The sequence below is a fragment of the Xyrauchen texanus genome, chromosome 42, assembly GCF_025860055.1.
Source record: "Xyrauchen texanus isolate HMW12.3.18 chromosome 42, RBS_HiC_50CHRs, whole genome shotgun sequence".
NCBI lineage: Eukaryota > Metazoa > Chordata > Actinopteri > Cypriniformes > Catostomidae > Xyrauchen > Xyrauchen texanus.
In genome coordinates this window covers 16,107,515-16,133,180 of record NC_068317.1, presented here as the reverse complement: position 1 = coordinate 16,133,180, position 25,666 = coordinate 16,107,515, and the positions used below count along the sequence as shown (strand labels likewise).

The window sequence follows — 25,666 nt, the reverse complement described above, 5'->3', positions numbered from 1 at the left end:
GTGAATGACGCTGTTGTCATCCAATCATCGTCGCTGTTGTAAAAGTCTTAGCGTTGAGCTCAGGGAAATGTCTTGATCGAGCACCAATAGTATACCTCGATACGTTGAGGGTGTGTCTAATAGACAGAATTGACCAATAACCTCTCGATAGTGCGCCTGCAGTGCTCTGAATCCCCGCCCACGGCTTCCATTTCTGTTCTGGAACACACGAGCTCTCGCGAAGAATACACATTTGCTGAACTGAAATAGTCTTCTAATGTAAATAGAGTTGTACGTCGCTTTCAAAGCTGTTGGCAAAACGAAATCTATTTACATTTGGTTATAGTTTCTTCTTCCGCTAGTGGACACGTTGGTGCTTCAGACGAGACGGGCTATTTATTCCCCATTTTAACTTTAGTGAGCGGCGTTTTCAGCCGTTTTTTATTCCCTCCCCTGACCCTCTCTCGCGCTCCCCCCTCTACGAGACTCGCGGCCTGTAGAGCAGCCACGAGGCGCGTCGGACCACCGGGAATCAGGCGATGGCGGAGTTCGGTAACGGACTGGCAGAGGAGTCTCTGCTGGACTCAGACCCGGGTCACTCAGAACTTGAAGACCCAGGCGTCGGCGATGAAGAACCGGGATTTGACGAGGGAGAGGCCGCTATTGAAGATCCGGTGAGTTGAAGAATGCATTATAATCGCTGTTTAACACCTAGTTTCAGTTTTGTGTCTAGAACATTACATCTTAAAACACTACCTTTCATCTTATGTTTCCATCTTAATACTTAATAAGAAATATGAAAATTCTAAACCGAAAATACAAATAATCATGTGAGCGTGAAACCGGACTTGCCATGTCGGTTTGTCCGCCATTGTGGCTCACGCAGTGCAGTAGAATTAGTGAGAGGCGTGCGTGCTGCTGGCCGCCATGTTGGCGCAACATCGCTTTTGGTTCCTCTGCGCCAGATCTGACGACCTAGCGGGGGGAAAAAATTTTCATAGCAAAAATGCAAGACGGGATATGTAAGAGACTGGGACGAGGGTAGGACAGGCCGCCATTAGCCGCAGCAGTGTGGGTTCATCTACAAAGAAGCAGACGGCTCACGGTAAACACGCCTCTTATCAGAAATATTAGATGTTGACAGCAGCTGCTTTTGTGGCGTAAAAAAGTAAGTCGTATTGGTAACTGCGTTTCGCACGCTGATTGTTGTCGGCTTCTTAAATGGGAGGGAAATAACTTGAATGGGGGAAATAAAGATCGCTCTATGCAATTTGTGTCACGTATGGATAATATGCTTCGATGATCCGTTTTTGAATTGCATCGCGTTGGTAACGTACAAGGGTAACGATATAATGCACCGTAGTGTTGCATCGCAGATGTTTATACACATCTGCAAATGCCATGATCATTGTGTTCGATGTGTTTCGTGTTTATGGACGTCGATGCATTTTGGGATGGAGATGGTGGATTGGTTTCCAAGGGTGCGGTGCATTAGGGTTGGGCCGGTGCGCCTCTTTCCATACACGTTAACGTTACAGGATCAAGAGATGGGCATGCACTTCTACATGCTTCATTCTTTAAGATATTGTGCTCTGTTTATGAGCATTATTTAGTCACTTTGTATGCAGATAGTCATGTATCCTTATTGGTAACAAAGGTGTTGTTTAGACTTGCTTGATTTAACTGCGTAAATGGGACCATCACATGAGTGCTGTTACTTTAGGAGGGCTCGATAGTGTCTCTCACTGCCCTGCATTGCAGTACTGCCGAAACTGCGCGCGTGTGCGTGAACATGCCAAAAGTATGTTTCTCACACACATTGATGCGTGCACGGATGGCATCATGCTTAGGGGTGGCTGTGACTTTAACATCCACAGCTGTGCTGCAAGGGCGTCTTGCTGACTGGACAGTGTGCTTTAAATGAGAATAAAAGGCTGTTTGAAAGCGCTCAAGTGCCTAATCACTTGTGTGAGAATGCATATGGATGCTGTGTCCAAGGTTTATGCATTTTTGGCAAGAAATCTCATATTCTTAACAAAACGGCAGGAAGCACACAGGTTTGCTCCAAATCCAAGTGTTTCGGAATGATTTTGATCAAATAATGCAAAGTAACTATTAACAATATCTGCAATACAGGCTTTGATTGCCTAATGTTTAATGTTTTGATAGAAGGATGTGGTAATATATATATATATATATATATATATATATATATATATATATATATATATATATATTATTTTGTCTTTTCAGGAGCTGGAGGCAATCAAAGCCCGTGTGAGAGAGATGGAGGAGGAGGCAGAGAAACTGAAGGAGCTACAGAACGAAGTGGAGAAACAGATGAACCTCAGTCCTCCACCTGGTGAGTGAGACTGGACAAATGAGGGAGGGTGAACAAGCAAGTCTAAGAAAAATTGTGCACAAATGAAATGAGTACTGAAGGAGAGCACTGCAGAAAAGATGGTGCTGATGAATATGACTACTTTAGAGGGAAAGGTATAATGAGCACTGGATTGTTTGAGGTTCATGGAGATATTTTGTCTAAGAACAGAACAAAACCTAGATTTCAGCTATGAAGCTATACAAGAACCTCGCTGTTAAAGGGTGCTTTTAATTTCCTAAATTGTGCATCCTCGTTTCCTCACTCCTCCGTCCTCAAGCCTTTGATCTGAAATCGAAGTCCACCATCATTAAAGATGTAGCAATTTTCTAAACGGACAAAGAGGAGGCGAGGATGGAGGAAGCTTATCGAGGACGCTTGAGCGAGGAAACACGGGCATCCTATGGCGAAAACTTTTTAGTTGAAGCACCTATTATGCATGAATTCTCCTCCCCCGTCACATCTCGCACAGCCATTTTAATTAATGTTTCACCTTAGTGGTTTAAATAAACCATAATTGTCACATATTTCAACAGTGCATCTTGAATTATTTGGATTTATTATGAATATATTAATAAAGTTTCAGTAACATAATGGCAAGTGCTCCGAGGTATTGCAGTTGCGCAAAAGCTGACGTGACACGGGTGAGCAAGGGCATTTCATTTTACAAATCCATCTTGCTTCCATTCCTCTGTCCTTGTTTCCTAAGATAGTGGGGTTAGGAAGCGAAGAAAGGAAACGAGGATGCACAATTTCAGAAATGAGAAGCACCCAACGTGTTAAAATTGCAAACTTGCACATGAAGTCATACATTGGTGGATGGTTTATTTTCTCGTTGCAGCTGGTCCTGTCATCATGTCCATCGAAGAGAAGATGGAAGCTGATGGGAGGTCTATTTACGTTGGAAATGTATGGTTAATTGTTCACCCAGCTTTTACTAGTCTGTCATAACCTATATTCGGATAGTTTTGTACTTTTTATATCAACCTCTGCATAATTATTGAGATATTATGTATGGTAATAATACTTTGGCATTAGATTTTTAGATTCTCTCTCTCTCTCTTGCAGGTGGATTATGGTGCGACAGCAGAAGAGCTGGAGGCGCACTTCCATGGCTGTGGCTCCGTAAACAGAGTCACCATCTTGTGTGACAAGTTTACTGGACACCCCAAGGGGTAACTAATTCATTCTCTTCAATATGTCCATCATAACCAAAGGTTGCACTAGAAAAGAATCGTTATTCTAATACGTTTTCGTTTGAAAATGCATCTTTTTCTCAACATTTTGTCCTCCCATCCACACTGAGACATCGCTTTTATCAGCGAAAACTGAGCCTTTTGAAAATGAGGACAATTTTTCACATGCACAGTAAGGGGAGTTTTCTACGTTTCAGTGTGGACAAAGAGCACGTTATGAAAACCGAAACACTGTTTTCAAATGGATCCGAATGAATGTAGATGTAATTATGGAGGGACTCTTCTAAAATAACTCATTTCTGCTGTTAACGTAATATTTGTGTTTAGATGTGAGAAATTGGAAGAAAACGTGCAGCTTTTTCACACTTTTGATTATAATGTTTTGTGCTTTATTATTGCAAAGTAACACACTAATCATGCAGTAACAAACTAATATAATGACTGATACATGCAGTCATTACTTCAGAGACCCTGTCCTCGAAATCAGAATGCAACTGGTCAAAAGAGACTCACATTACCAGGTGTTAATGGTGATGGCACCCATTAATACGCATTTTAATGGCAATAAACTGGGAACAAGCACAGGGTGTGTGCCCTGTTTGTTACTATTACAAGCGAGTGTGTGTGTGTGTGAGAGAGAGACAGTTAAGTCAAAGCTTATACACTAGGTAATTTTTATTTTAATCTGTCCGGATGACGGACAGAAATTGACATTATACTTCAGTGTTTGGAAAAAATATGATAGAGAATTTAACAACCCATGGTCATAACTCCTGCCTTCTGTTCTATGGCTTCTAATTGACAGGAATAACACATTAGATTTAGAGAAGGATAAATACTTCGGACTAAAACATTTCGCAACGCAGAGAAGCCACAGACTGAACTGTGGCCATTAAAATAATGAACACACTGTTCTGGAATTTGATTGGGGAATACTAGCAGTGGTACTGGTGATGAAGCATAATTTTGTTAATTTGTGTGTAGTGAAACGTAGCTTCACGTAAAATCATGAATTATACAAAAACTTGAACACTTTTTCAGCCCTCTTAGACTGTAGAATTTGAACATACATTCCAATCTTTTTGCCTCGACTCTTGGGTTCAATGTCTGTAGGCACTTTACAAGCCATGGCAGTAATTAATATGGCTTTTTATTTTTTTTGAGGTGGAAAGATTTTACACTCCTGCAGTCAGGTCCATAAATATTGGAACATCGACACAATTCTAATCTTTTTGGCTCTATATACCAGCACAATGGATTTGAAATGAAACGAACAAGATGTGCTTTAACTGCAGACTTTCAGCTTTAATTTGAAGGTATTACATCCAAATCAGGTGAACGGTGTAGGAATTACAACAGTTTGTATATGTGCCTCCCACTTTTTAAGGGACCAAAAGTAATGGGACAATTGGCTGCTCAGCTGTTCCATGGCCAGGTGTGTGTTATGCCCTCATTATCCCATTTACAAGGAGCAGATTAAATGTCCAGAGTTCATTTCAAGTGTGCTATTTGCATTTGGAATCTGTTGCTGTCAACTCTCAATATGAGATCCAAAGAGCTGTCACTATCAGTGAAGCAAGCCATCATTAGGCTGAAAAATCAAAACAAACCCATCAGAGAGATAGCAAAAACATTAGGTGTGGCCAAATCAACTGTTTGGAACATTCTTAAAAAGAAAGAACGCACCGGTGAGCTCAGCAACACCAAAAGACCCGGAAAACAACTGTGGTGGATGACTGAAGAATTATTTCCCTGGTGAAGAAAACACCCTTCACAACAGTTGGCCAGATCAAGAACACTCTCCAGGAGGTAGGTGTATGTGTGTCAAAGTCAACAATCAAGAGAAGACTTCACCAGAGTGAATACAGAGGGTTCACCACAAGATGTAAACCATTGGTGAGCCTCAAAAACAGGAAGGCCAGATTAGAGTTTGCCAAACAACATCTAAAGCCTTCACAGTTCTGGAACAACATCCTATGGACAGATGAGACAAAGATCAACTTGTACCAGAGTAATGGGAAGAGAAGAGTATGGAGAAGGAAAGGAACTGCTCATGATCCAAAGCATACCACCTCATCAGTGATGCATGGTGGTGGTAGTGTCATGGCGTGGGCATGTATGGCTGCCAATGGAACTGGTTCTCTTGTATTTATTGATGATGTGACTGCTGACAAAAGCAGCAGGATGAATTCTGAAGTGTTTCGGGCAATATTATCTGCTCATATTCAGCCAAATGCTTCAGAACTCATTGGACGGCGCTTCACAGTACAGATGGACAATTACCCGAAGCATACTGCGAAAGCAACCAAAGAGTTTTTTAAGGGAAAGAAGTGGAATGTTATGCAATGGCCAAGTCAATCACCTGACCTGAATCCGATTGAGCATGCATTTCACTTGCTGAAGACAAAACTGAAGGGAAAATGCCTCAAGAACAAGCAGGAACTGAAGACCGTTGCAGTAGAGGCCTGGCAGAACATCACCAGGGATGAAACCCATCATCTGGTGATGTCTATGCGTTCCAGACTTCAGGCTGTAATTGACTGCAAAGGATTTGCAACCAATATACAAACCATATACATATATGGCACATATACAAACTGTTGTAATTCCTACACCGTTCACCTGATTTGGATGTAAATACCTTCAAATTAAAGCTGAAAGTCTGCAGTTAAAGCACTTCTTGTTCGTTTCATTTCAAATCCATTGTGCCAAAAAGATTAGAATTGTGTCGATGTCCCAATATTTATGGACTTGACTGTATATGTGGACTTGGAGGCTATTAACATTGGAGTATATTTCATAGAGATGTGAGATTGTTCTCTAACTCTGCTTTTTTTTTTTTTTTAATGTTTTTCAACATTAATTTGCTGACATTTCCATTGCATGGTGTAATGTTTGATGTAATGATTTAATCACAGATACTGTGAAAAGTGTTTTGTTTACATGTTTGTTATTTACAAAAATACTTTACAACTTGAGCTTACTTATGGGTTATTTTTTTTATGATGCATGCATTACTTTATATATTTGCCAGATTTCAGTCTCTCTAGTTAATTTAAATTGTCTTTAAATAATTCACAGCTATGTCAGTGTAATCTCTTGTTGCTTTTTGTTGACCTTGACTGCCGTCATGTGACTATTTTGCCTGTTTACGTTTAAGGTTTGCATATATCGAGTTTTCAGACAAGGAGTCTGTCAGGACAGCCATGGCACTGGATGAGTCTTTATTTAGAGGAAGACAGATTAAGGTGAGATGAAATCTAGAGTGCATATAAAAGGTGCAGTTTTAACTTTTTATGATTTTTTTTTTGCTAATTGCTAAACTTTTAAGCCGAAAGAAATGGTTATATTAGAATATTCGTTTTCTTTTTCCAAGTTTTAACTTTACTATTCACTTGCTGACAAATTTTAGAACCCTTTTTTTATTTTTATTATTATTAAAATTAAAAACAAAACAAAATCGAGTACAAGTTTGGAGTCAAATTTTTCATATTTCTCTTAAGTCTTTTTAACTGTTTTTACAGGTTGGTGCCAAGAGAACGAATCGTCCTGGCATTAGCACCACAGACCGCGGTTTCCCCCGGGCCCGATTCCGCTCACGGGGAGGAAACTTCTCATCCCGGGCACGCTACTACAGTGGCTACACACCACCCAGAGGCAGAGGACGGGCCTTCAGGTGAGCGCCATGGCAACATAAACACTGACCGTGACTGACACACAGGCTTCATCCTGACAGAGAGTGCCACTGTGAAAGTACGTGTGCAGAGGGCAGATTCTAACAGACTATATTCAAAGAGTGTATGTTAACCCGGCCAACCCATTTTGACCTTGCTCAAGGCAAAGTAGAAACACTCAAACAGGATGGGGACAGATTAATATTTAATAATCTGCAAACTCTGAAAGTTTGAACCGTTGTAGTGATAGGGAGGCTAGATGGATAGTATTTTTCAAATTATGAATTGAGAGGTGTGTGTGCATGTGAGTATTGTGACCGTGATTACAGCCTGTAGCCATATCACCCTGCATCTCTCGTCTGGTTGCCCACTAAGGCCAAGCAGAGTTGAGCCTGGTCAGTACCTGGATGGGAGACCTCCTGGTTAAAACTAGGGTTGCTGCTGTAAGAGGTATTAGGGAGGCCAGCAGTGGGTGCTCACCCTGTGGTCTGTTGGGTCCTAATGCCCCATTATAGGGACACTATACTGTAAAACGGCAACTATACTTAAAAAAAAGTTCGAATGAGACGTTAAACCGAGGTCTCAACTTTCGGTGTCCGTTAAAACTCCCAGGGCACTTTTTGTAAAGAGTAGGGGTATAACCCCGGTGTTCTGGCCAAATTCCCCCATTGTCCCTTATCTATCATGACACACTAATAATCTCCATCCCTGAATTGGCTACATCACTCTACTCTCCACCTATAGCTGGTTTGTGGTGGGCATTGTGTGTTTTAGAATGGCATGTTATTACTTAATGTGTTTAGTGGCACGTGAGCAATGCTAATTATTTCATTGGCTGCAATTTGGAAACATTTTGAAAATCAGATGCTAATGTATACATTTCTATTGTTTCTTATTGTACTTTTAAGTATTTTTTGTGCGTTGTAATTTTAAATCGTATTAAAGCCTGCCTCTTGAATGGATGCCCCTGTTATATGCCTCTGGGTTTGTGGGGGGTAACAGCACAACACTCTTTGTAATCCACACTCTCTGTACAAACTCCTGTGTGTCATCATGTGACAAAGAAAACGGAGGAAGAATTAAGAAATTTAACGAGCACATGCACAGTCTTTGCCATCATCCCTGTCCATTTCTCTTTCATGCAGTGTAAGATTCTGAGCATGGAATGACCCTTTGCACTCGCCAGAAGTTTGGAAATCCGTAACCTGATTTAAAATATGTGAAGATAAGTTCAAGTATTGTTTAATAATTGACAGTATCAGCTTGCTAGCATTTTGGAGTTTAGGTTGTACAAATAAATTAGAAGGTAGCCAAATATTTGAGCATCGCCAGTTTGATGATAGACCCTTTTCACAGATTTGGAGACTTGTTTCCGTCTTATTAGCAGTGTAAAACTAGCACACTTTTTGTGTATTTTAAATGTTAATCTGTGGATGCACAGTTCCCCACACACGGTGGTGACTTCACTCTGCTTGCCTTTTAATATATAATTTACCGTCTATAAATGTAATTAATGTTAACAAATTGTACATCTTTTCAAGGTCCGAACTCTGTTTTACGATAGCAATGCTCAAAACAGCAATTTAGTTATTTGTGCCAGGAGTACAAATGAAAACAGGCAATATCAAAACAGGACTTCATACCTTTTGTTATAAAAACTCGATCGCCAAATGAATCCAGTTCACCACACTTGGGTCAATTGTCCATGACAAGCGTTCAATGAAAAAACATTCAATGGCACTTTTTGTCCATAAAAGTGATGAATCTGACAAATATTGATATATTCTTCATTATTTACGAGATCTTGTCTGAAAGAATTACCCTTCGTCATCGTTCTTCAACAAACTATGCTATCTGAGCAGCATTCATGTTGTAAAACTGTATATTATCATATATATTTGAGTCTCGTAAACAAAATGAGCCTGTCTCAAGTCTATTTTTATAAATGTGCCGTAGTTTTATTCATAATGGTCAAGCAGTGCAGTCAGATTTTGTGTTGTCTTGAATGGTGGAGCCTTAATTTAACTCTGTATGCTTCCAGTGATTTTACATAGAAAAAAGCTTGCAAGACCTAATTTTTTGTTAGATCATCTTCAAATTTGTAACAACTTCTTTAGACTTAGGCTTTGAGAACATTGTATTTCTGGGTTGTCATTGTATTTCATTGTATTGACTGGGCCAGTTCATAAACATTAATGTACAGTATAACATTAATATAACATTAAGTATAGCGGTGCGATTTCAAAATGAAGCAAAGTTATGTGCCTGTATTACACTGTTAGATTTTTTTATCTTACTGATTGAAGATTATTTTGAGTTCTCTGAAAAGTTTAAATTCACTTAGTATTCACATTGGAACATCCACCAAAAAAGGGTAATTCCTTTGTAGGAAAACGTAATATAAAAATTAAATTCATGCATTTGAGCTTTAATCGTTTGTTGACAGCTGGAATGAGGTAAACACTTCAGTGGCCGTTTGTCGTCTCTACAACAGTAATGCAAATCATTTGATCCTAAATACTTACCCACAACTTGTTTCTGACAGGAGAGCATAGAGGAAATGCTGTATATGTAGGTTCTTTCTGAACTATCGACAAACGTTTTACTTTTATCCAAATGCCTGTATGATTATATCGGATGTACAGTATAACAGGTTGTTGAATACACTTCATTGCGTGTTTACCACACTTCCAAAGCCTGAGAAAGCCTGTCTTATAAAAAATTAAAACTGCCATGAGGCATGCAATAAGCGTCTTACTGCTTTAATAATTGCTCCAATACAGTAAATAATTTGACAAAATCATCATATTCAATATTCAAACAGCCGGTTTTGATTTGAACTAGTTATTCGTTCACACATCCTTTCACAAATGGTACTCCTATGCTCTGCTGCAGTGAAGACAGGGTCTCGTTTGTCTTGTTAAATCATATTTGGCCTCATATCCATCACAGTGATTGCACTTTATAAAACATTTTAAACGGTTACTTGCGATGAGAGTTTGTGCGATTTCCTTTGTGAAATGTTTAAATCCACCAATGGCAGCTGTGGGGTGAATGGGCCCAAAAGCAGACTTGAAAACAATGTCTGTGATCCGTGAAGTATAATAAATTATGCCAAACCTTGAGTTTATCCTGATCTGCTGATTTTAAAGAAAATTTAAATAATATCCAATAATCTTTCGGAAACATGCTGTTTCATCCCCACAACCCTCGGGAGCATTGTGCTGAGAACGGACATGGCTGGGATGAGGGATTTAGAAATTAGCAAGTCAATTATTTTTGTGGTAATCAACATTATGCCACAAATGCTGTTGATTGAGCTTAACTTGAATTGAACCCATAACAATAAAAAAAAGAAACTTTTTAACACTGCTGCAATGATTCTCAAATTTTGGAGCAAATGATAACTCAGATATTTACTTTTTATTGAAATTTACCACACTATAGCCTAGTTTGCTTCTGTGTTCCAAACCCAGAAATGTCTGGCCTTTTGAGAGATCACCAGAACATCATGACTAGATCTGGGATGGTAAAGGCATTCTATGAATCAGAATCTTGTACATCAGTTTGTTTGGGGCAACTTGTACGTCCACTGCAGAGAGAGAGAGAGATAGGTAGCTTAAAGGACTAGTTCTACTTTTTTTTTGCATGTTCCGTATCGCCTCGCACCTGGTTGACCGCGTTGCCTTTGAGTATACTTTTCTGACTGCGGACTAATAGGAACGCGTTCAACACATGCACACTACAACTGCTTTGACACTCTTATGCAGAGGGCCGCATGCACGAGTCAAGAAAATCTGGGTGGCGCAGTCAAGTCACGCGGCTGTGCTGATTACGCAATTTGCATCATCCACACTTTGCATAAAGAAATCTGTGATGCTCACACCAAAGTATACTTTGACCTTATGGCTATCAAAGTAGTTTTAGATATCCTCATTTGAAATATATTTCAGAATGCTTTTTGTTAGATCACTGTCTTTAGATCATTATAATTAGATGGCATTATGTAGTAGGATCAAAAAGAAAATCTATTTTAAAATAAGGTAACCGTTGAATATGTATCTGATTTGGTCTGATATCAAGCTCAGTTCTAAATGACACGTAAGAGGCAAGTGTGTTTGGTACAGAATAGACAATTTTGGTTCATTTTCACCCCCTTGCATGAATAATGTGTTCACTTCCAGAATGGAGGGTTCATTCCTGCAGCCTGATATTGACCATATTTGTATCTTAACCAATAACATGCAGGAGGTTCTGTGCCAACGAGCGCACAGACTGTTCCTGGTGGGTTTTTTTGTGTGAATGACGAAGTGTTTCTATTGTTTCCCTGCTTTTATTGATGTATATACAGTTGAAGTCAGAAGTTTACATAAACTTAGGTTGAAGTCATTAAAACTAATTTAACCACTCCACAGATTTCATATTAGCAAACTATAGTTTTGGCAAGTCGTTTGGTACATCTACTTTGTGCATGACGTGAGTAATTGTTTCACTTTTTAATGGATTATATCACATTTCTAGTGGGGGCAGAAATTTGCATTCACCAAGTTAACTGTGCCTTTAAACAGCTTGAAAATTCCAGAAAATTATGTCAAACCTTTAGCCAATTAGCTTCTTATAGGCTAATTTGAGTCAATTGGAGGTGTACCTGTGGATGTATTTTAAGGCCTAACTTAGGGTTAGGTTAAACTCTGCCTCTTTGCTTGACATCATGGGGAAAATCAAAAGAAATCAGCCAAAAATGTTGGACCTCCTCAAGTCTGGTTCATCCTTGGGAGCAATATCCAATGTCTGATGTACTCGGCAAGGAAGAAGTCACTGCTCCAAAACCACCATAAAAAAGCCAGACTACAGTTTGCAAGTGTAGATGGGGACCAAGATCTTACTTTTTGGAGAAATGTAACTGTTTGGCCATAATGGCCATCCTTGTGTTGGGAGGAAAAAGGGTAAAGCTTGCAAGCCGAAGAGCCCCATCCCAAGCATGAAGCATCTAGTGGGGGTGCTTTGCTGCAGGAGGGATTCGTGTACTTAACAAAATAAATTTAATTATCTGGAAGGAAAATTATGTGGATATATTTAAACAATATCTCAAGACATCAGACATCATTGCTCGGTCGCAAATGGGTCTTCCAAATGAACAACGACCCCAAGCTTACCTCAACTTGTGGCAAAATGGCTTAAAGACGACAAAGTCTGGGACCTGGGTAGCTCAGTGAGTTAAGACACTGACTACAACCCTTGGAGTCACAAGTTCGAATCCAGGGTGTGCTGAGTGACTCCAGCCCGATTGCTAGGGAGGGTAGTCACATAGCGTAACCTTCTTGTGGTCGCTATAATGTGGTTCTCGCGCTCATTGGGGCGCATGATGAGTTGATGCTGCAGAAAATAGTGTGAGCCTCTGGACGTGCTGTATCTCTGCGGTAACGTGCTCATGCCATTGATGACGTTGAGGCAACTGAGATTCGTCCTTCGCCACTACGCCACCACGAGGACATAGAGCGCATTGGGAATTGGGGAGAAAAATAGGAAAAATAACAAAAAAGTCAAGGTATTGTAGTGGCCATCACAAAGCCCTGACCTCAATCCAATAGAAAGTTTGAGGATAGAACTGAAAGCGTGTTTAAGCATGGAGGCCTACAATCCTGACTCAGTTACACCAGTTCTGTCTGGAGCAATGTGCCATAAACCAGAGTTAAACAACTTAAAGGCAATGCTACCAAATTCTAACCAAGTGTATGTAAACTTTTGACCCACTGGGAATGTGATGAAAGAAAGAAAAGCAGAAATAAATAATTGTCTCTACTCTTATTCTGACATTTCACATTCTTAAAATAGTGATCCTAACTGACCTAAGACGGGGAATGTTTTCTATGATTAAACTAGTTTAAAAGTGTTTGGCTAAGGTAAACTTCTTACTTAAACAGTATGTATGATTAAGTGTGTGCTCTGTGGCTCACTCCATGTGTGGAGACAGCAGAGGTGTGTGTTATCTATCGACTGTAACTGTGTGTGTGCATGTGTATGAGGGTGCGTGTCCCCAGTATCTCCCTTACAGAGACCACAGAAACTGCCCTTACAGAGAGAGAAAGAGGGAGAGACTGCTTTCACTGTCCCCTACACTGGACACTAGCTCATATCTAAAGCTTGAATAGAACTACTGCACACACATTTTGCTGTTGAATAATATTCCTCAGCTTCCCTTTATTACAATTTGCACTTACTGGATTTTTTTTAAATGGTTGCATCAATCACTATTTGAATCTATATATTGCATTTTCTATTTTCTGTATACCTGAAATATGAGTGCAAATTATATGCGTAATCCTTAACCCTGTCGTTAATCTTTAAGGCCTGTTAAATACTTTTTAAAGAAATGCATATTATATACTCACCCACAAACACGGAAACATTTTACCCAAAAAATCGGTGTCCGTCGTCTTAAATCAACCAAAAAAAAAAGAACTCACCCTCTTTTTCTCTCTCTTTTCCAGGGGCCGAGGGCGATCAACATCGTGGTACTCCCCTTATTAATACCTCCCTACCCCCTTGAACCCCCTTTTACTATCACCCCATATCCCCATTAAAAAAAAAAAAGAAAAAAAAAAGACCCCTCTCAAAAAAGGAAGAAAAAAAAAAGAAGAAAAAGAAAAAAAGGAGAAAAAAAAAAGAAAAGAAAAACGGCATCTCCCGGAAAGACAGACTGACTGGCCGCGGTGTGCGATTGTGTGTGCGCGTGCGTGTGAGGAGATATTGCAATCACCCTGGTAAGGTACAATATGGCAGTCGGGGAGATTTGGTGGCATTTGTTGAAATTTAAGAAGATGATGTAATCTCAGGCTGCAGATGTGTGTCCTTTTTGTCTGGCTGTGATTTTTCTCACCGAACAGCCCCCATCCCCCACCCCCTCTTGTTTGCACTCAAAGGCAAAAGAAAAAAAATGTTAACTTTTTTTTTTTTTTTCATTATTATTGTACCGTGAATATGTAAAATTGCAATAGCAATGTTATTGTTTTCACTAAGTTGTGCTATTTGAGAATCATATTCTATTATTTGTCTGTGCTCTCCAGAATCCCTTTTTCCCCCCTCCAGCACTGATTTCTATCCTGTTCATCCCTAACTCTGATTACCACCTCCTCCACCTGTTATTCCAACAGTTCGGCATTGTTTTTAGGTTCTATTTTTCTTTAATCATTTTCACATCATACGACGACTGTACAATGGCATGGCCTAAAAGCTGTTTTTTTTTTTTTATTTAATTTTTTTTATATATAAATATATATATGTTTTGTATATATTACAAAACATTCTTTTCTTTTCTTTTTGTCATGCTGTCGTATGCCATTCCCAATCATTTGTTTCTCTTTCCTGTGTCCCTGTGCTTCTCCCTCACCCCACCCCCCTCTCCCGCTCTCTCTTTTGTATATTAGACCACTTCTTGTCTTTTCAGGTTTCAAGACCAGTGGAGGCTGACAACCCCTCCCGTGGCCGCAGCGCCCCCTAATGTCTCGGTGGCATCTCTCTCTCTTTCTACTCCCGCTATGCACACTCACCCCATCCTCTCTGTGTGGGGGGGTGGGGGACAGGGCGACCACCGGCCCACTGCGGGAGGCATTTATTACAATAACAAGCGCTGAGCTTTAACAACATGAATATACTGAGATGCACCAGGCCCATGTTAACACAGACATACACATACACAGCACATACACGCCACACATCCACCACACAAATTTATATTGTGAAAGGCAGAGCCATGATAGAGTAATTGCCACTTAAATTGCGAGTGATTGAGAAAGGCAGGTTGAATGGGAGAGTTCTTCTAGGGCCTTGTCTTTCTCAGTGCACAGCGCAGTTAGGGCACGATGGAGCACTAATGCGTGGGCTAAAGGGTATTGGTTACATACGGAGGGATACAGAGCTTTTATTTTAGGGGGAGGGAAGGGGATATGTGTGGAGATTTATTCTCGTTTTTGTTTATCGTTTTCCCTTTTTCAGATGGGGGATGTGGATATGGAAGAAAAGAGAAAAGATGATTTCCTTTTTTATTTTATTTTTAACCCATGAGTCTGTAATTAGAAAAAAAATAAAAGACATTGTGTAAAAAGTATCTGAAGTGTCTTGTCTTCTGTTGTGTGTGGTGTTTAAAACTTCTGCCCTAAATAACTCGTGCCTATAATGTTACTCAACTGTGGGCTATATTTATTTTAACCTTAAAATGCATGTGTGGGTTAAAGTTATGTTTAAATTGGTGTTCAATGCACATAATCTAGTATTACACTCCCAGCGGAGATTCTCAGCATGTGGAGACTCATGCTACTCGCGATACATGCTCAACTTATCACGCGCCCCATTGAGAGTGAGAACCCCTAATCGTGGCCACAAGGAGGTTACCTCATGTGACGACCCCTCCCTAGCAACCGGGACAATTTGTTTGCTTAGGAGACCTGGCTGGAGTCACTTAATTTTAATTTAAATGGGATGGTTCACCCAAAAATAAAAATGTTCTTGTGATTTTCTCGCCCTCATGCCATCCCAGATGTGTATGACTTCTGCAGAACACACATTTAGATTTTTTTGAAGAATAGTTCAGTTCTGTAGGTCCTCGCAATGCGAGGAATGGTGGCTAGAACTTTGAAGCTCCAAGAAGAAAGGCAGCATAAAAGTAATCCATACAACTCCAGTGGTTAAATCTGTGTTCAGACATCTCTTTGGTATACAACTTCCAAAAGTGAACGCTGGCGTTTTTGTCTGCCACTGCCCTGGTTCTTTTCAATGTTTTTAGATCAGGGCTGTCAATCGATTAATTTTTAATCAAATTAATTACATGGCGTCCCGATTAATTAATCGCATATACAAATATTTGCTGAGAAAGCCCATCATATAACAATAATTCAATACATAATGATGACAATTATACATGGTTATCTTTTAAATATTAAAAATGTGTATGTGTATATATATATATATATATTCAGATAATTAAAATGCTTTACATTCTTGTAGCTGAAGAGTTAATCATTGATAAAACAATATAAAAGTGGCTTTAGAATACAATGTATTGTTTAATAACATATTATATTGATCATAAGTCAATCATTGGCATACAGTTCACAGCAATCCATTTCATAAGTGAATTTGTCAATCAGTTGGAGATTTATTATGAGGGCTTGTTTAAGAACCCGTCAATGAACAACTGCCTCATTTCATTTTTTTTTTAAGAAACGAGCCGCGGGTATATATAGTGACCACATGGCTATTGCTCTGTTGCAGGTCAGCAGACCTGATTTTGCGGGACACGAGGGAGAGAGAACTTTTATTGTTCTAGATGAATAAATATTGATTTTATATTAGATGTATTTTTGCAGTGATGTTAAATGTTAATGACGGCGCTGTGAACGTCACTCATTTTGGCATAAGGGCTACGATACAAACGACTCGGTTACTAACGTAACCTCGGTTCCCTGAGAGGAGGGAACGACTATTGCGTAAGTAGCTTACGCTATGGGAAATCTCAGTTTCTCGAGAAATATTGAAGTCTTTATGTAAAATGCATTGCAGCTGCACAGCAGACAGTGATGAGCGAGGCAGCTCGGTCATTGGCTGTGCTGCGGCAACTGCTCGAACCAGTGACAGGGCGACTTAGAACGCGCGACCAATGGGGGCGCGTCCCGCATTCGCACGCTCGGAGCCTGCTGAAATTAGCATATGAGGGCTATATAATGAACGTCCCGTCATGCCAGTTCTTTTAGGTTCAATCGACTGAAGCGAACTGACAAAGCACAGACACGGCAGCTTACGCAATAGTCGTTCCCTCCTCTCAGGGAACCGAGGTTACGTTAGTAACAGAGTCGTTCCCTATCGAGAGGTCTCTCCTATTGCGTAAGTAGCTTACGCTATGGGAACACCATGTAAAACACCGTGCGTGCTGACTTCGCTCAAGCCAGAGGCAGGTGCCTGAGCCTTAAAGCAAAGTGATATTCCACAAGCCGGCCAGCGGCGAGCTATATAGTGGGGTATGACAGGACGCCCTTGCCTTCAAGGTGGGGCGCTCCTTGTACAAACACAAGCACATATCTCATGTACTGAGCTTTTGTGTACTGGTACGCATAATAAACCCTCTAAGTCGGTCAGAGACGGACCTTATAAGGGAGGAGATGATGCCCAGCATATACATACTCCAGTTCATTCCACAGTCAGACTGATAGAATGTTGGAATGCAGTGAGGGGACCTGTAGGTTATAAAACCTGATAAATGTCGAAGGCGAGGCCCAGCCTGCTGCCGCACAAATATCTTCAATGGGTATCCCACACGACCATGGCCACGAGGAGGCCATGCTCCTCGTAGAGTGAGCTCTGACGCCTAAGGGGCATTGAAGGCCCTTGGCTCCATAAGCTAGCGCTATAGCATCCACTATCCAGCGCGATATTCATTGCTTTGAGACAGCGAGACCCTTAGTTCGGCCGCCAAAGCATACGAATAATTGTTCCGTCTGTCTGAACAGGGCAGAACGTTCCAAATATACTCTTAGCGCCCTGACCGGGCAGAGTAAATTTGCATCACCTTCGTCTGCTGAGGACGATAGCGCTGCCAGAGATATCACCTGTGCTCTGAAGGGTGTAGAGAGCACCTTAGGAATATACCCTTGCTTTGGCCTAAGGACAACTCTGCAGTCGTTAGGTCCAAATTCCAGGCAAGCAGCGCTTGATGACAGCGCGTGCAGGTCGCCCACTCTTTTAACTGAAGCGAGTGCCAGCAAGAGCGTGGTTTTGAGCGAGAGCTGCTTGAGGTGCACGGTTCGGAGAGGTTCGAACGGGGCACCTTTGAGTGCGTCCAGGACCGTGGCCAGGTCCCAGATCGGCACCGAAGGTGGGCGAGGAGGGTTCATCCTCCTAACGCCTCTTAGGAAACGAACGATCAGATGGTTTTTTCTAATGAATGTCCTTTATCAGAATTGTGTGACGCCGCTATGGCAGCCACATAGACTTTGAGCGTGGAGGGTGTGCAGCCCGCCTCCAGCAGCTCCTGCAAAAAGGCGAGTACACTTGGTATCTCGCACATTTTGGGGTTCAAGCTCTTGGTATCACACCAGTCACTGAACACTTTCCACTTTTGGGCATACAAGCGCCTCGTAGAGGGGGCTCGCGCCTCAGTAATGGTTTTCAGAACTCCACTGGGGAGGTTCTCGGGAACCCGTTGAGGGGCCATGCATGGAGGGCCCACAGATCGTGGCGGGGATGAAGAATCATCCCTGTGGCCTGTCCGAGGAGGTCTTGCCTCAGCGGAATCGGCCATGGGGCAGTTTGCATCATCTGTACCAGCTCTGGAAACCACGTCTGGTTTTTCCAGAGTGGGGCTACCAGGAGCACTGCACATTTCACCTCCCTGATCCGACTGATGACCTGAGGCAGCATCGCGATCGGGGGAAAAGCATACAAGGGGCGGCTCGGCCAAACTTGGGCGAGCGCGTCCGTGCTTTTTGAGAAGAGAGGGCAGTGCACGTTTTCCTTGGAGGCGAAGAGGTCGACCTCTGCCTCGCCAAAGGTTCGCCATAACCACTGAACCGTCAGAGGGTGGAGAGACCATTCTCCTGGGAGAACTTTGTCTCTGGATAGCATGTCCGCTCCTTGGTTCAGGACGCCTGGCACGTGCGCTGCCCTTAGCGAGTGCAGGTGGTGTTGTGACCATAGGATGAGCTCCCTGGCCATAGAGTGCAGGGAGCTCGACCTGAGTCCACCTTGGCGATTTATATACGAAACTACCGTCATGTTGTCCGTTCGGACCAGGACATGTTCGTTTTGCAGGTACGGAAGCAGGGCTCTGAGAGCCAAGGCGACCGCTTTCATTTCCAGACAGTTTATGTGTAGGCGCTTTTCCGGGTTTGACCAAAAGCCGGAAACAGGCCTGCCCACGTAAAGGGCCCCCCATCCTATTTTGGAGGCATCTGTCGTGATCATTTTTCTCTGCGTATTCACGCCCAGACTCACGCCGGTTTGATACCAGTTTATGGCTTTCCAGGGCGTCAGGGCTTTTATACAGCCGTGATTCGCTCTGATCAAAAAGTGGCCCGAGTGCCACGCGTGAGTGGGGACACGGCTCTTGAGCCAGCGCTGGAGAGGACGCATGTGCAACAATCCTAGCTGGAGTACAGCTGATGCCAAGGCCATGAGACCGAGCATTCTCTGAAATCGTTTGACGGGGGCGTGCGCGCCCGTTCTGAACGATGTTGCAAGGTGTCGAATAGAGTGTCATCTGCACTGAATCTAGCACTATTCCCAGAAAATAAATATTCTGGCTGGGGGATAGCACGCTCTTTGCAAAATTTATTCTCAGACCCAGGCATTGTAAATGGCTGATAGTCCAAGATCTGTGTGTCATTAACTGAACCTCTGATTGTGCTATGATTAGCCAATCGTCGAGGTAATTCAGTATCCGCACTCCCCGCTGTCTCAGGGGGGAAAGTGCCGCGTCCATACATTTCGTGAATGTACGGGGGGGCCAATGATAGGCCGAATGGTAGTACTGTGTACTGGTATGACTGTCCCTCGAAAAAGCGAATCTCAGAAAGGGCCTGTGGTGAGGGCGCTATCGGGATGTGAAAGTAAGCGTCTTTCAAATCCACTGATAGAAACCAATCCCCGGGGTGAACTTGCACGAGGATATGTTTGGTTGTTAACATTCTGAACGAGCGAATCATTAACGCTTTGTTCAGATGTCTGAGATCCAGGATGGAGCGAAGGCCACTGTCCTTTTTCGGGACGAGAAAATAGCGGCTGTAAAAACCCACCTCGCTCAAAGAGGGAGGAACAGTTTCTATAGCGCCCTTCTCTATCAGTTTGAGCACCTCGGTGCGTAGAACATGTGACACATCTTTCCTCACTTTCGTCTCGACCACCGCTGAAAAGCGGGGTGGTCTGCGAGCGAATTGAAGTGAGTATCCGTGTTTTATTATGTTCAAAACCCATTTCGGCATGTCAGGGATTTTTTCCCAGGCTTCTGCTCGCACAGATATGGGCTGAATGCCGGCTGGGGGCGTGTCACAGTGACGTATGGGCCCCGCCAGCAATTCGATTTGTGCTAACACAGAATCTACGGCTCTCAGAGGCGCAGGTGCGCGCTGAGCAGCCGTATTGAGTGCCGAGTGCAGAGGTGCGTGTGAGAGTACAGGCACATGCGCTATTTCCGAAATGCTCACAGCATGAGTCGGAGAGGTGCTTGAAACTGTATGAACAGTGTTTTGAAGTGGGGTGCATTCATCATTATGGGCACGCGCGCCACATTCATAAAGCTTTCCGCATTTAGCGGGGAGTTTCTTAGCTCGCGCATTGCATCTGTGATGTTTGCGGCATAGCTGTTTGAAACTGTGTGGGTAGCTGTGTGTAGGGGTGCGTGCAATACGGCAGGCACACGCACTACACTTATAGCACTTCCCGTTTTTACTGGGGAAGTGTTTATAACTGTGGGAACAGTGCTTGTGTGTAGTGGTGCATACATGACAATAGGCACACGATCTACATTTTTGAGACATCCAGCCTGAGCTGGGGAGGTGTTTGGCACTGTTTGGACAGTATTGATATGTGGGAATGCGCACTTTAGTGTGGACATGTGAACCCTTAGTGACACAGGCAGAAAATGACTCTTTTGGTGATTTCTGTGTCGCCGTGAAAACGGCGTTTGATTGCAGGTGAGCGAGTTTTATGACTGGCCCATTGACTGCTGTATAGACATTTCCAGCCGCCTGTAAGGGGACTGGGTAATGTTTTAAATGTTTGCGAGGGAGCGGTCCGGCATTTGCGAGACGCGTACTCCCTCTCTTTCTTCCTGCTGCTAGGAAGACTTACGAGGCTCTGTGTTCAGGGTGATTCTGGGTCGAGGGCCTCGTTGCTCCTGCGGCTTTCTTCGGCCAGCAGAACGCGAGCAGCATCGAGCGTCCTTTTCAGGTCTGCTCTTCGGCTGGGAGACGGGCGGCTCTGCCCTGGCTCGCTGCTGCTGCTGGGGCGGTTTTTGAGATGAGCTGGAGCGCTTAGGCAGGAAGTGATGCATAGCTTGGGAATCCTTCTGCGCCTCCGTGAAATCTCTCACCGTAGGTCCGAACAGGCCGCTCGGAGTGACAGGTGCGTCAAGGAAGGGTGCCTTATCCGCGTCCTTCATCTCCGTTAGCGTTAGCCACAGATGGCGCTCAAGGACGATCAAATTAGCCATGGCCCGGCCAATGGATTGGGCGGTGGCCTTTGTGGCTCGCAGAGCTACGTCCGTAGCACTGCGCAGGTCCTTAAAAGCGTCGGGTTCAGGTCCAGACTCGTCCATAGAGCGGAGAAGTTTGGCCTGAAACACTTGTAGAACCGCCATCGAATGCAGCGCTGATGCAGCTTGACCGGCGGCGGCGTATGCGCGACCGGTGAGAGCTGATGTGGTTCTGCACAGCTTCGGCATCCGCCCTGAATGAGTGCAGCTTCTGCGTGGTCCAGACCCAGGCAGCGAGTGCAGATGATGTGCCGATCTCCGTCGGAAAGAGGGCCTCTGCACGAGGCGCAGGCTGAAGGCATTTGAAACAACGCCTGGAAAATAACTCTTTTACTCTTAAAAAGCGTCACGGGGGCGAACGCTTGTTCAGTAAAGGATATGCGATGCGCGCCAGATGGCGTAGCAGAAGGCTTTGAAGGTGGCTGAAGATGCCGGCGTCCTCTCAGCAGTCCCGCTGTAAGCTTGTCGACGGCGGCGAAAGACTCCAAAAATCCGGAGGATCCAGCGAAGAGAAGGTCTTCGCTGAAGGAGATTAAATCTAAAAGAACTGGCATGACGGGACGTTCATTATATAGCCCTCATATGCTAATTTCAGCAGGCTCTGAGCCGCTGAATGCGGGACGCGCCCCATTGGTCGCTGCGTTCTAAGTCGCCCGTCACTGGTTCGAGCAGTTGCCGCAGCACAGCCAATGACCGAGCTGCCTCGCTCATCACTGTCTGCTGTGCAGCTGCAATGCGTTTTACATAAAGACTTCAATATTTCTCGAGAAACTGAGTTTTCCCATAGCGTAAGCTACTTACGCAATAGGAGAGACCTCTCGATAGGGAACTCATTTTAACAGCTCAGACCTACTCAATGTAAATATAATGAAGTGAAAATAATAATCTAATCATTAAAAAGAATATTTCCAAATAAGCACATCAATTCCATTATTAAAGACTTGAAAGATTAAATGCGATCTTATCAGATTTAGTGCATCTTGAATTTATTTATTTTTTGTCTGATCCGGCTGCTTCAAGCAGGGCCTTCTCATTCATTTTGACTGTAGAACTCCTGGCAGGTGTAGGTGTTCACTTTCACCAGGAGTTCACTTTTGATGAGGTCCACAGATGCTCAGTTCCTTGTCTATGTCCACGCAGCGGTCATCAGTGAAAACACCCTCTCCACGAACGCGTTGGTGACAGGAATACTCAAAGATATCAGAGCTGTCATGTTTGGGGCACTGAAATGCTTCAGCAGAGCTGTCCGTGAAACTTCGGTGGCATACCCTGCACTCTCCTTTTTTAGGGTCACCTGTAACTGGTTTTAACCATGTAGATATATTTTCTCCAATTCTTTATTATACGAACAAAGACACTTTTTCTTCTCGGGAGCTCAGAATAGACCCATTTTTCTGTTGCAGTTTTTTTCCAGTGTTTTCCCGCTCTGGCAAGAAAAAAAAGGCTGCGCTGCGAATGTTCCGGTTTTCTTATTAACTTTTTTTTTATAGTGATTTTGTAATTAAAGGACGATGATATAAAATGATACCGAAATAATAATAATAATAATAATAATAATAATAATAATAATAATAAAGATAAAAAATTATACAAGCAAAATTTAAATGCGGGACACTGCTTATGACTTGCGGGACAAAGCTTCCAATTTCGGGACTCACCCTACCATACGACCTGCGTCAGACATGATTGTGTCGCATCTCGGGTGTGTAATAAAAATAAAATGTTTAGGTCACTGTGTCATGTTAAATATAGTTTAATACTCAATCTTTAAACACATATTGAGATCCCTTAGTTCACATTTGAACCCTTAGTAACGCATACGTGTTGTTTTCTTCACTGTGTAAACTGTGTTGCTCACACAGCTGAAATTTCACTTACTGCCCTCTGGAGTAAACAGGTGGTACTACAAGCATGCGATTAAATGCGTACATTTTTGTATAATTAATCGTGCGTTATTAATGCGTTAACTCCACAGCCCTATTTTAAATGCTTTTGTTTTAGTATGAGTGACCTCAGGAAATGTATACTTTTATGGACAATCTTATAGGCTAGCGACTTTTTAGTTGTTTTGAAATTTTCATTACACCTCCCGTCTGACTGGCTGATTCCCCTGACAGCCACCACATACCGGCCATGTGGTCGGAGGGCTGCCCCGTCACCCTCCGACTGGTGAAAGTGATGTGAAGCCGGGTGTCAATTTTGATAATCTCAGCTTGCTGAAACGCATATCTTTTATTTCACAGCAAAACACGGACGTCGACACTATTAAGATGGCCCTCATTAATGCACGTTCAATATCGAACAAGTCTTTTATTCTGAATAACTTTTTTTTTTTAATCACAACCGCTGGATGTTTTATTCATCGCTGAGACGTTGCTGAATCGTGGCGAACAAATGGCCCTGGGGGATCTAACGCCACCAGGCGACTTTTTAAATTCCCGATGCACTTCAGGACGATCTAGGAGGTGGTGTTGCCACAGTTAAAGGCAGAATGATGCCTATGGATATGTATTCCAGTTTTGAGGTCCAGTTGTTAAATATTGACATCTGTACAGACCTCCCAGATTTAATAAGGACTTCATCCAACAATTTTCGGACTTTCTCTCTGGACTGGTGTCTCGTGGTGGTAGACTCCTGATTCTTGGGAATTTTAATATCATGTATCATTCTTACTATTCGGTGCCAATTCAGCTTCAAATTGACATGATTTAAAGAGCAACATGCAGGTTGGACACCCCTATATAGCATAGTGTATGTTGATGATAACACAACTAGATTTTCTGAACTGGAGTAATATATATTTAGCCATTAACGATATTTTGAGATAAATTGTGATAAAATAACTTCCGCGTCTATAAAGCACTAAACGGAAGTGACGATGGGCGAGGGAGTCTGGTCAAATTCAAGCTCAGGTTACAATGAATGCGAGTGAAGAAACCGAGTTCTCCGGTGTGGACGAACATGCCTGTGATGGCCCACAGGCCTATAATTATGAGCAAATTAAGAGTTAAAATAATTAAAAGACTTACTCTGCTAAGTCCTTGTTTTCGTTGCACAGAATGTCTGCTAACGTTAGCACTTTGTCCTCCAGTCCAGCCCGCGCCAAAATCCGGTGTACACTTTGACGGTGGACTTGATTCCATCGAGTGCACCGAGGGAACAGCATCAGTAATCAGCCTCACGTGGTCCTTACTCCGAAATCCCATACGAGACTCCAACAAATCTCCAGGTCGATAATTCTCCGGAGTGAAATGTGCGCCACAAACGACCGAGTGTGTGGTAACAGACGCGGCAGTGAAGTCTGCTCTCTTCACCTGCACAAAACGCACTCAAGACCGAAAAGCCTTGTTTTTTCTAGAAGGAAAATGATGGACATGATGTCCTGACAGGCTGGAATTCGTGCAACCAGCACAAACACAATAATTTACCATTATGGCTTCTCTAAAACTTTCTGTACTGCTCTAACTACATCAACACCCACAATGAGAGCTGACCGCGAGCTCTTTTGTTTGCCTCGCCCTACGTCATATGACGCGTTGATAGCGGGAAAGGCGTATTCCAGAGCCTAGCACATTTTCATCAAAATCTCTACATCAAATGAGATTTCATTAGTAATTTCTACATATGTGTTTTTAAAAGACCTCTGCAGACAATATAAAGTATTAATTCAGTTATAAATTCAACCTGCATGTTGCTCTTTAATATGTAAAATTATTTACATTTCAGTTTGGTTCCAGACACTTGCACAGCACTGAATCGTCTAGAATATGGTTGGCATCCTATCTCAAAGAAAGGACGTTCTCTGTAAATTTAGGTAATTTTTCTATTACTTAAGCTCAATTACAGTGTGGTGTCCCTCAAGGGTCGATCTTAGGACCCTAGTTATTTTCACTGTATATGTTTCCTCTGAGCATTATTTTTAATAAGTAAAGCATATCTTATCACTGTTATGCTGACAATTCCGAATTTTATTCCCCAGTGAGTGTAACCATTGTTAGGGGTATAACAGTTGTGACCCGGACCAGATATGGAGAAAGAAAACCAGGAGTCGGGAAATTCAATTAAAGAATCAAAATTTACCGAAGAATAGTTTGCAGTGAAATTGGTAGAGCCAGCGGCAAAGCCTCACGAGGAGATCGAAAGCTAACTCGTACCTTACACAAAATCTTACATCAATTATACCATTTGCAAGGAC

General features: G+C 42.6%; 1 protein-coding gene across 3 annotated transcripts; it reads left to right on the top strand.

Moving 5' to 3' along the window:
* The first annotated feature begins 191 nt into the window (after nt 1-191).
* On the top strand, nt 192-15,328 carry LOC127635319 (polyadenylate-binding protein 2-B-like). Of its 3 annotated transcripts, none has more exons than XM_052115250.1 (7): nt 192-653; nt 2,233-2,341; nt 3,201-3,268; nt 3,428-3,534; nt 6,716-6,803; nt 7,080-7,231; nt 14,677-15,328. In XM_052115250.1, the coding sequence occupies exons 1-7, from the start codon at nt 519-521 to the stop codon at nt 14,861-14,863; spliced, it is 846 nt and encodes a 281-aa protein (XP_051971210.1). In that variant the 5' UTR covers nt 192-518; the 3' UTR covers nt 14,864-15,328. The 3 variants fall into 3 exon arrangements, with proteins under 3 accessions (XP_051971210.1, XP_051971211.1, XP_051971212.1); XM_052115251.1 differs by lacking the exon at nt 14,677-15,328 and adding an exon at nt 13,721-14,041; XM_052115252.1 differs by lacking the exon at nt 192-653 and adding an exon at nt 926-1,084.
* Nucleotides 15,329-25,666: the final 10,338 nt, after the last annotated feature.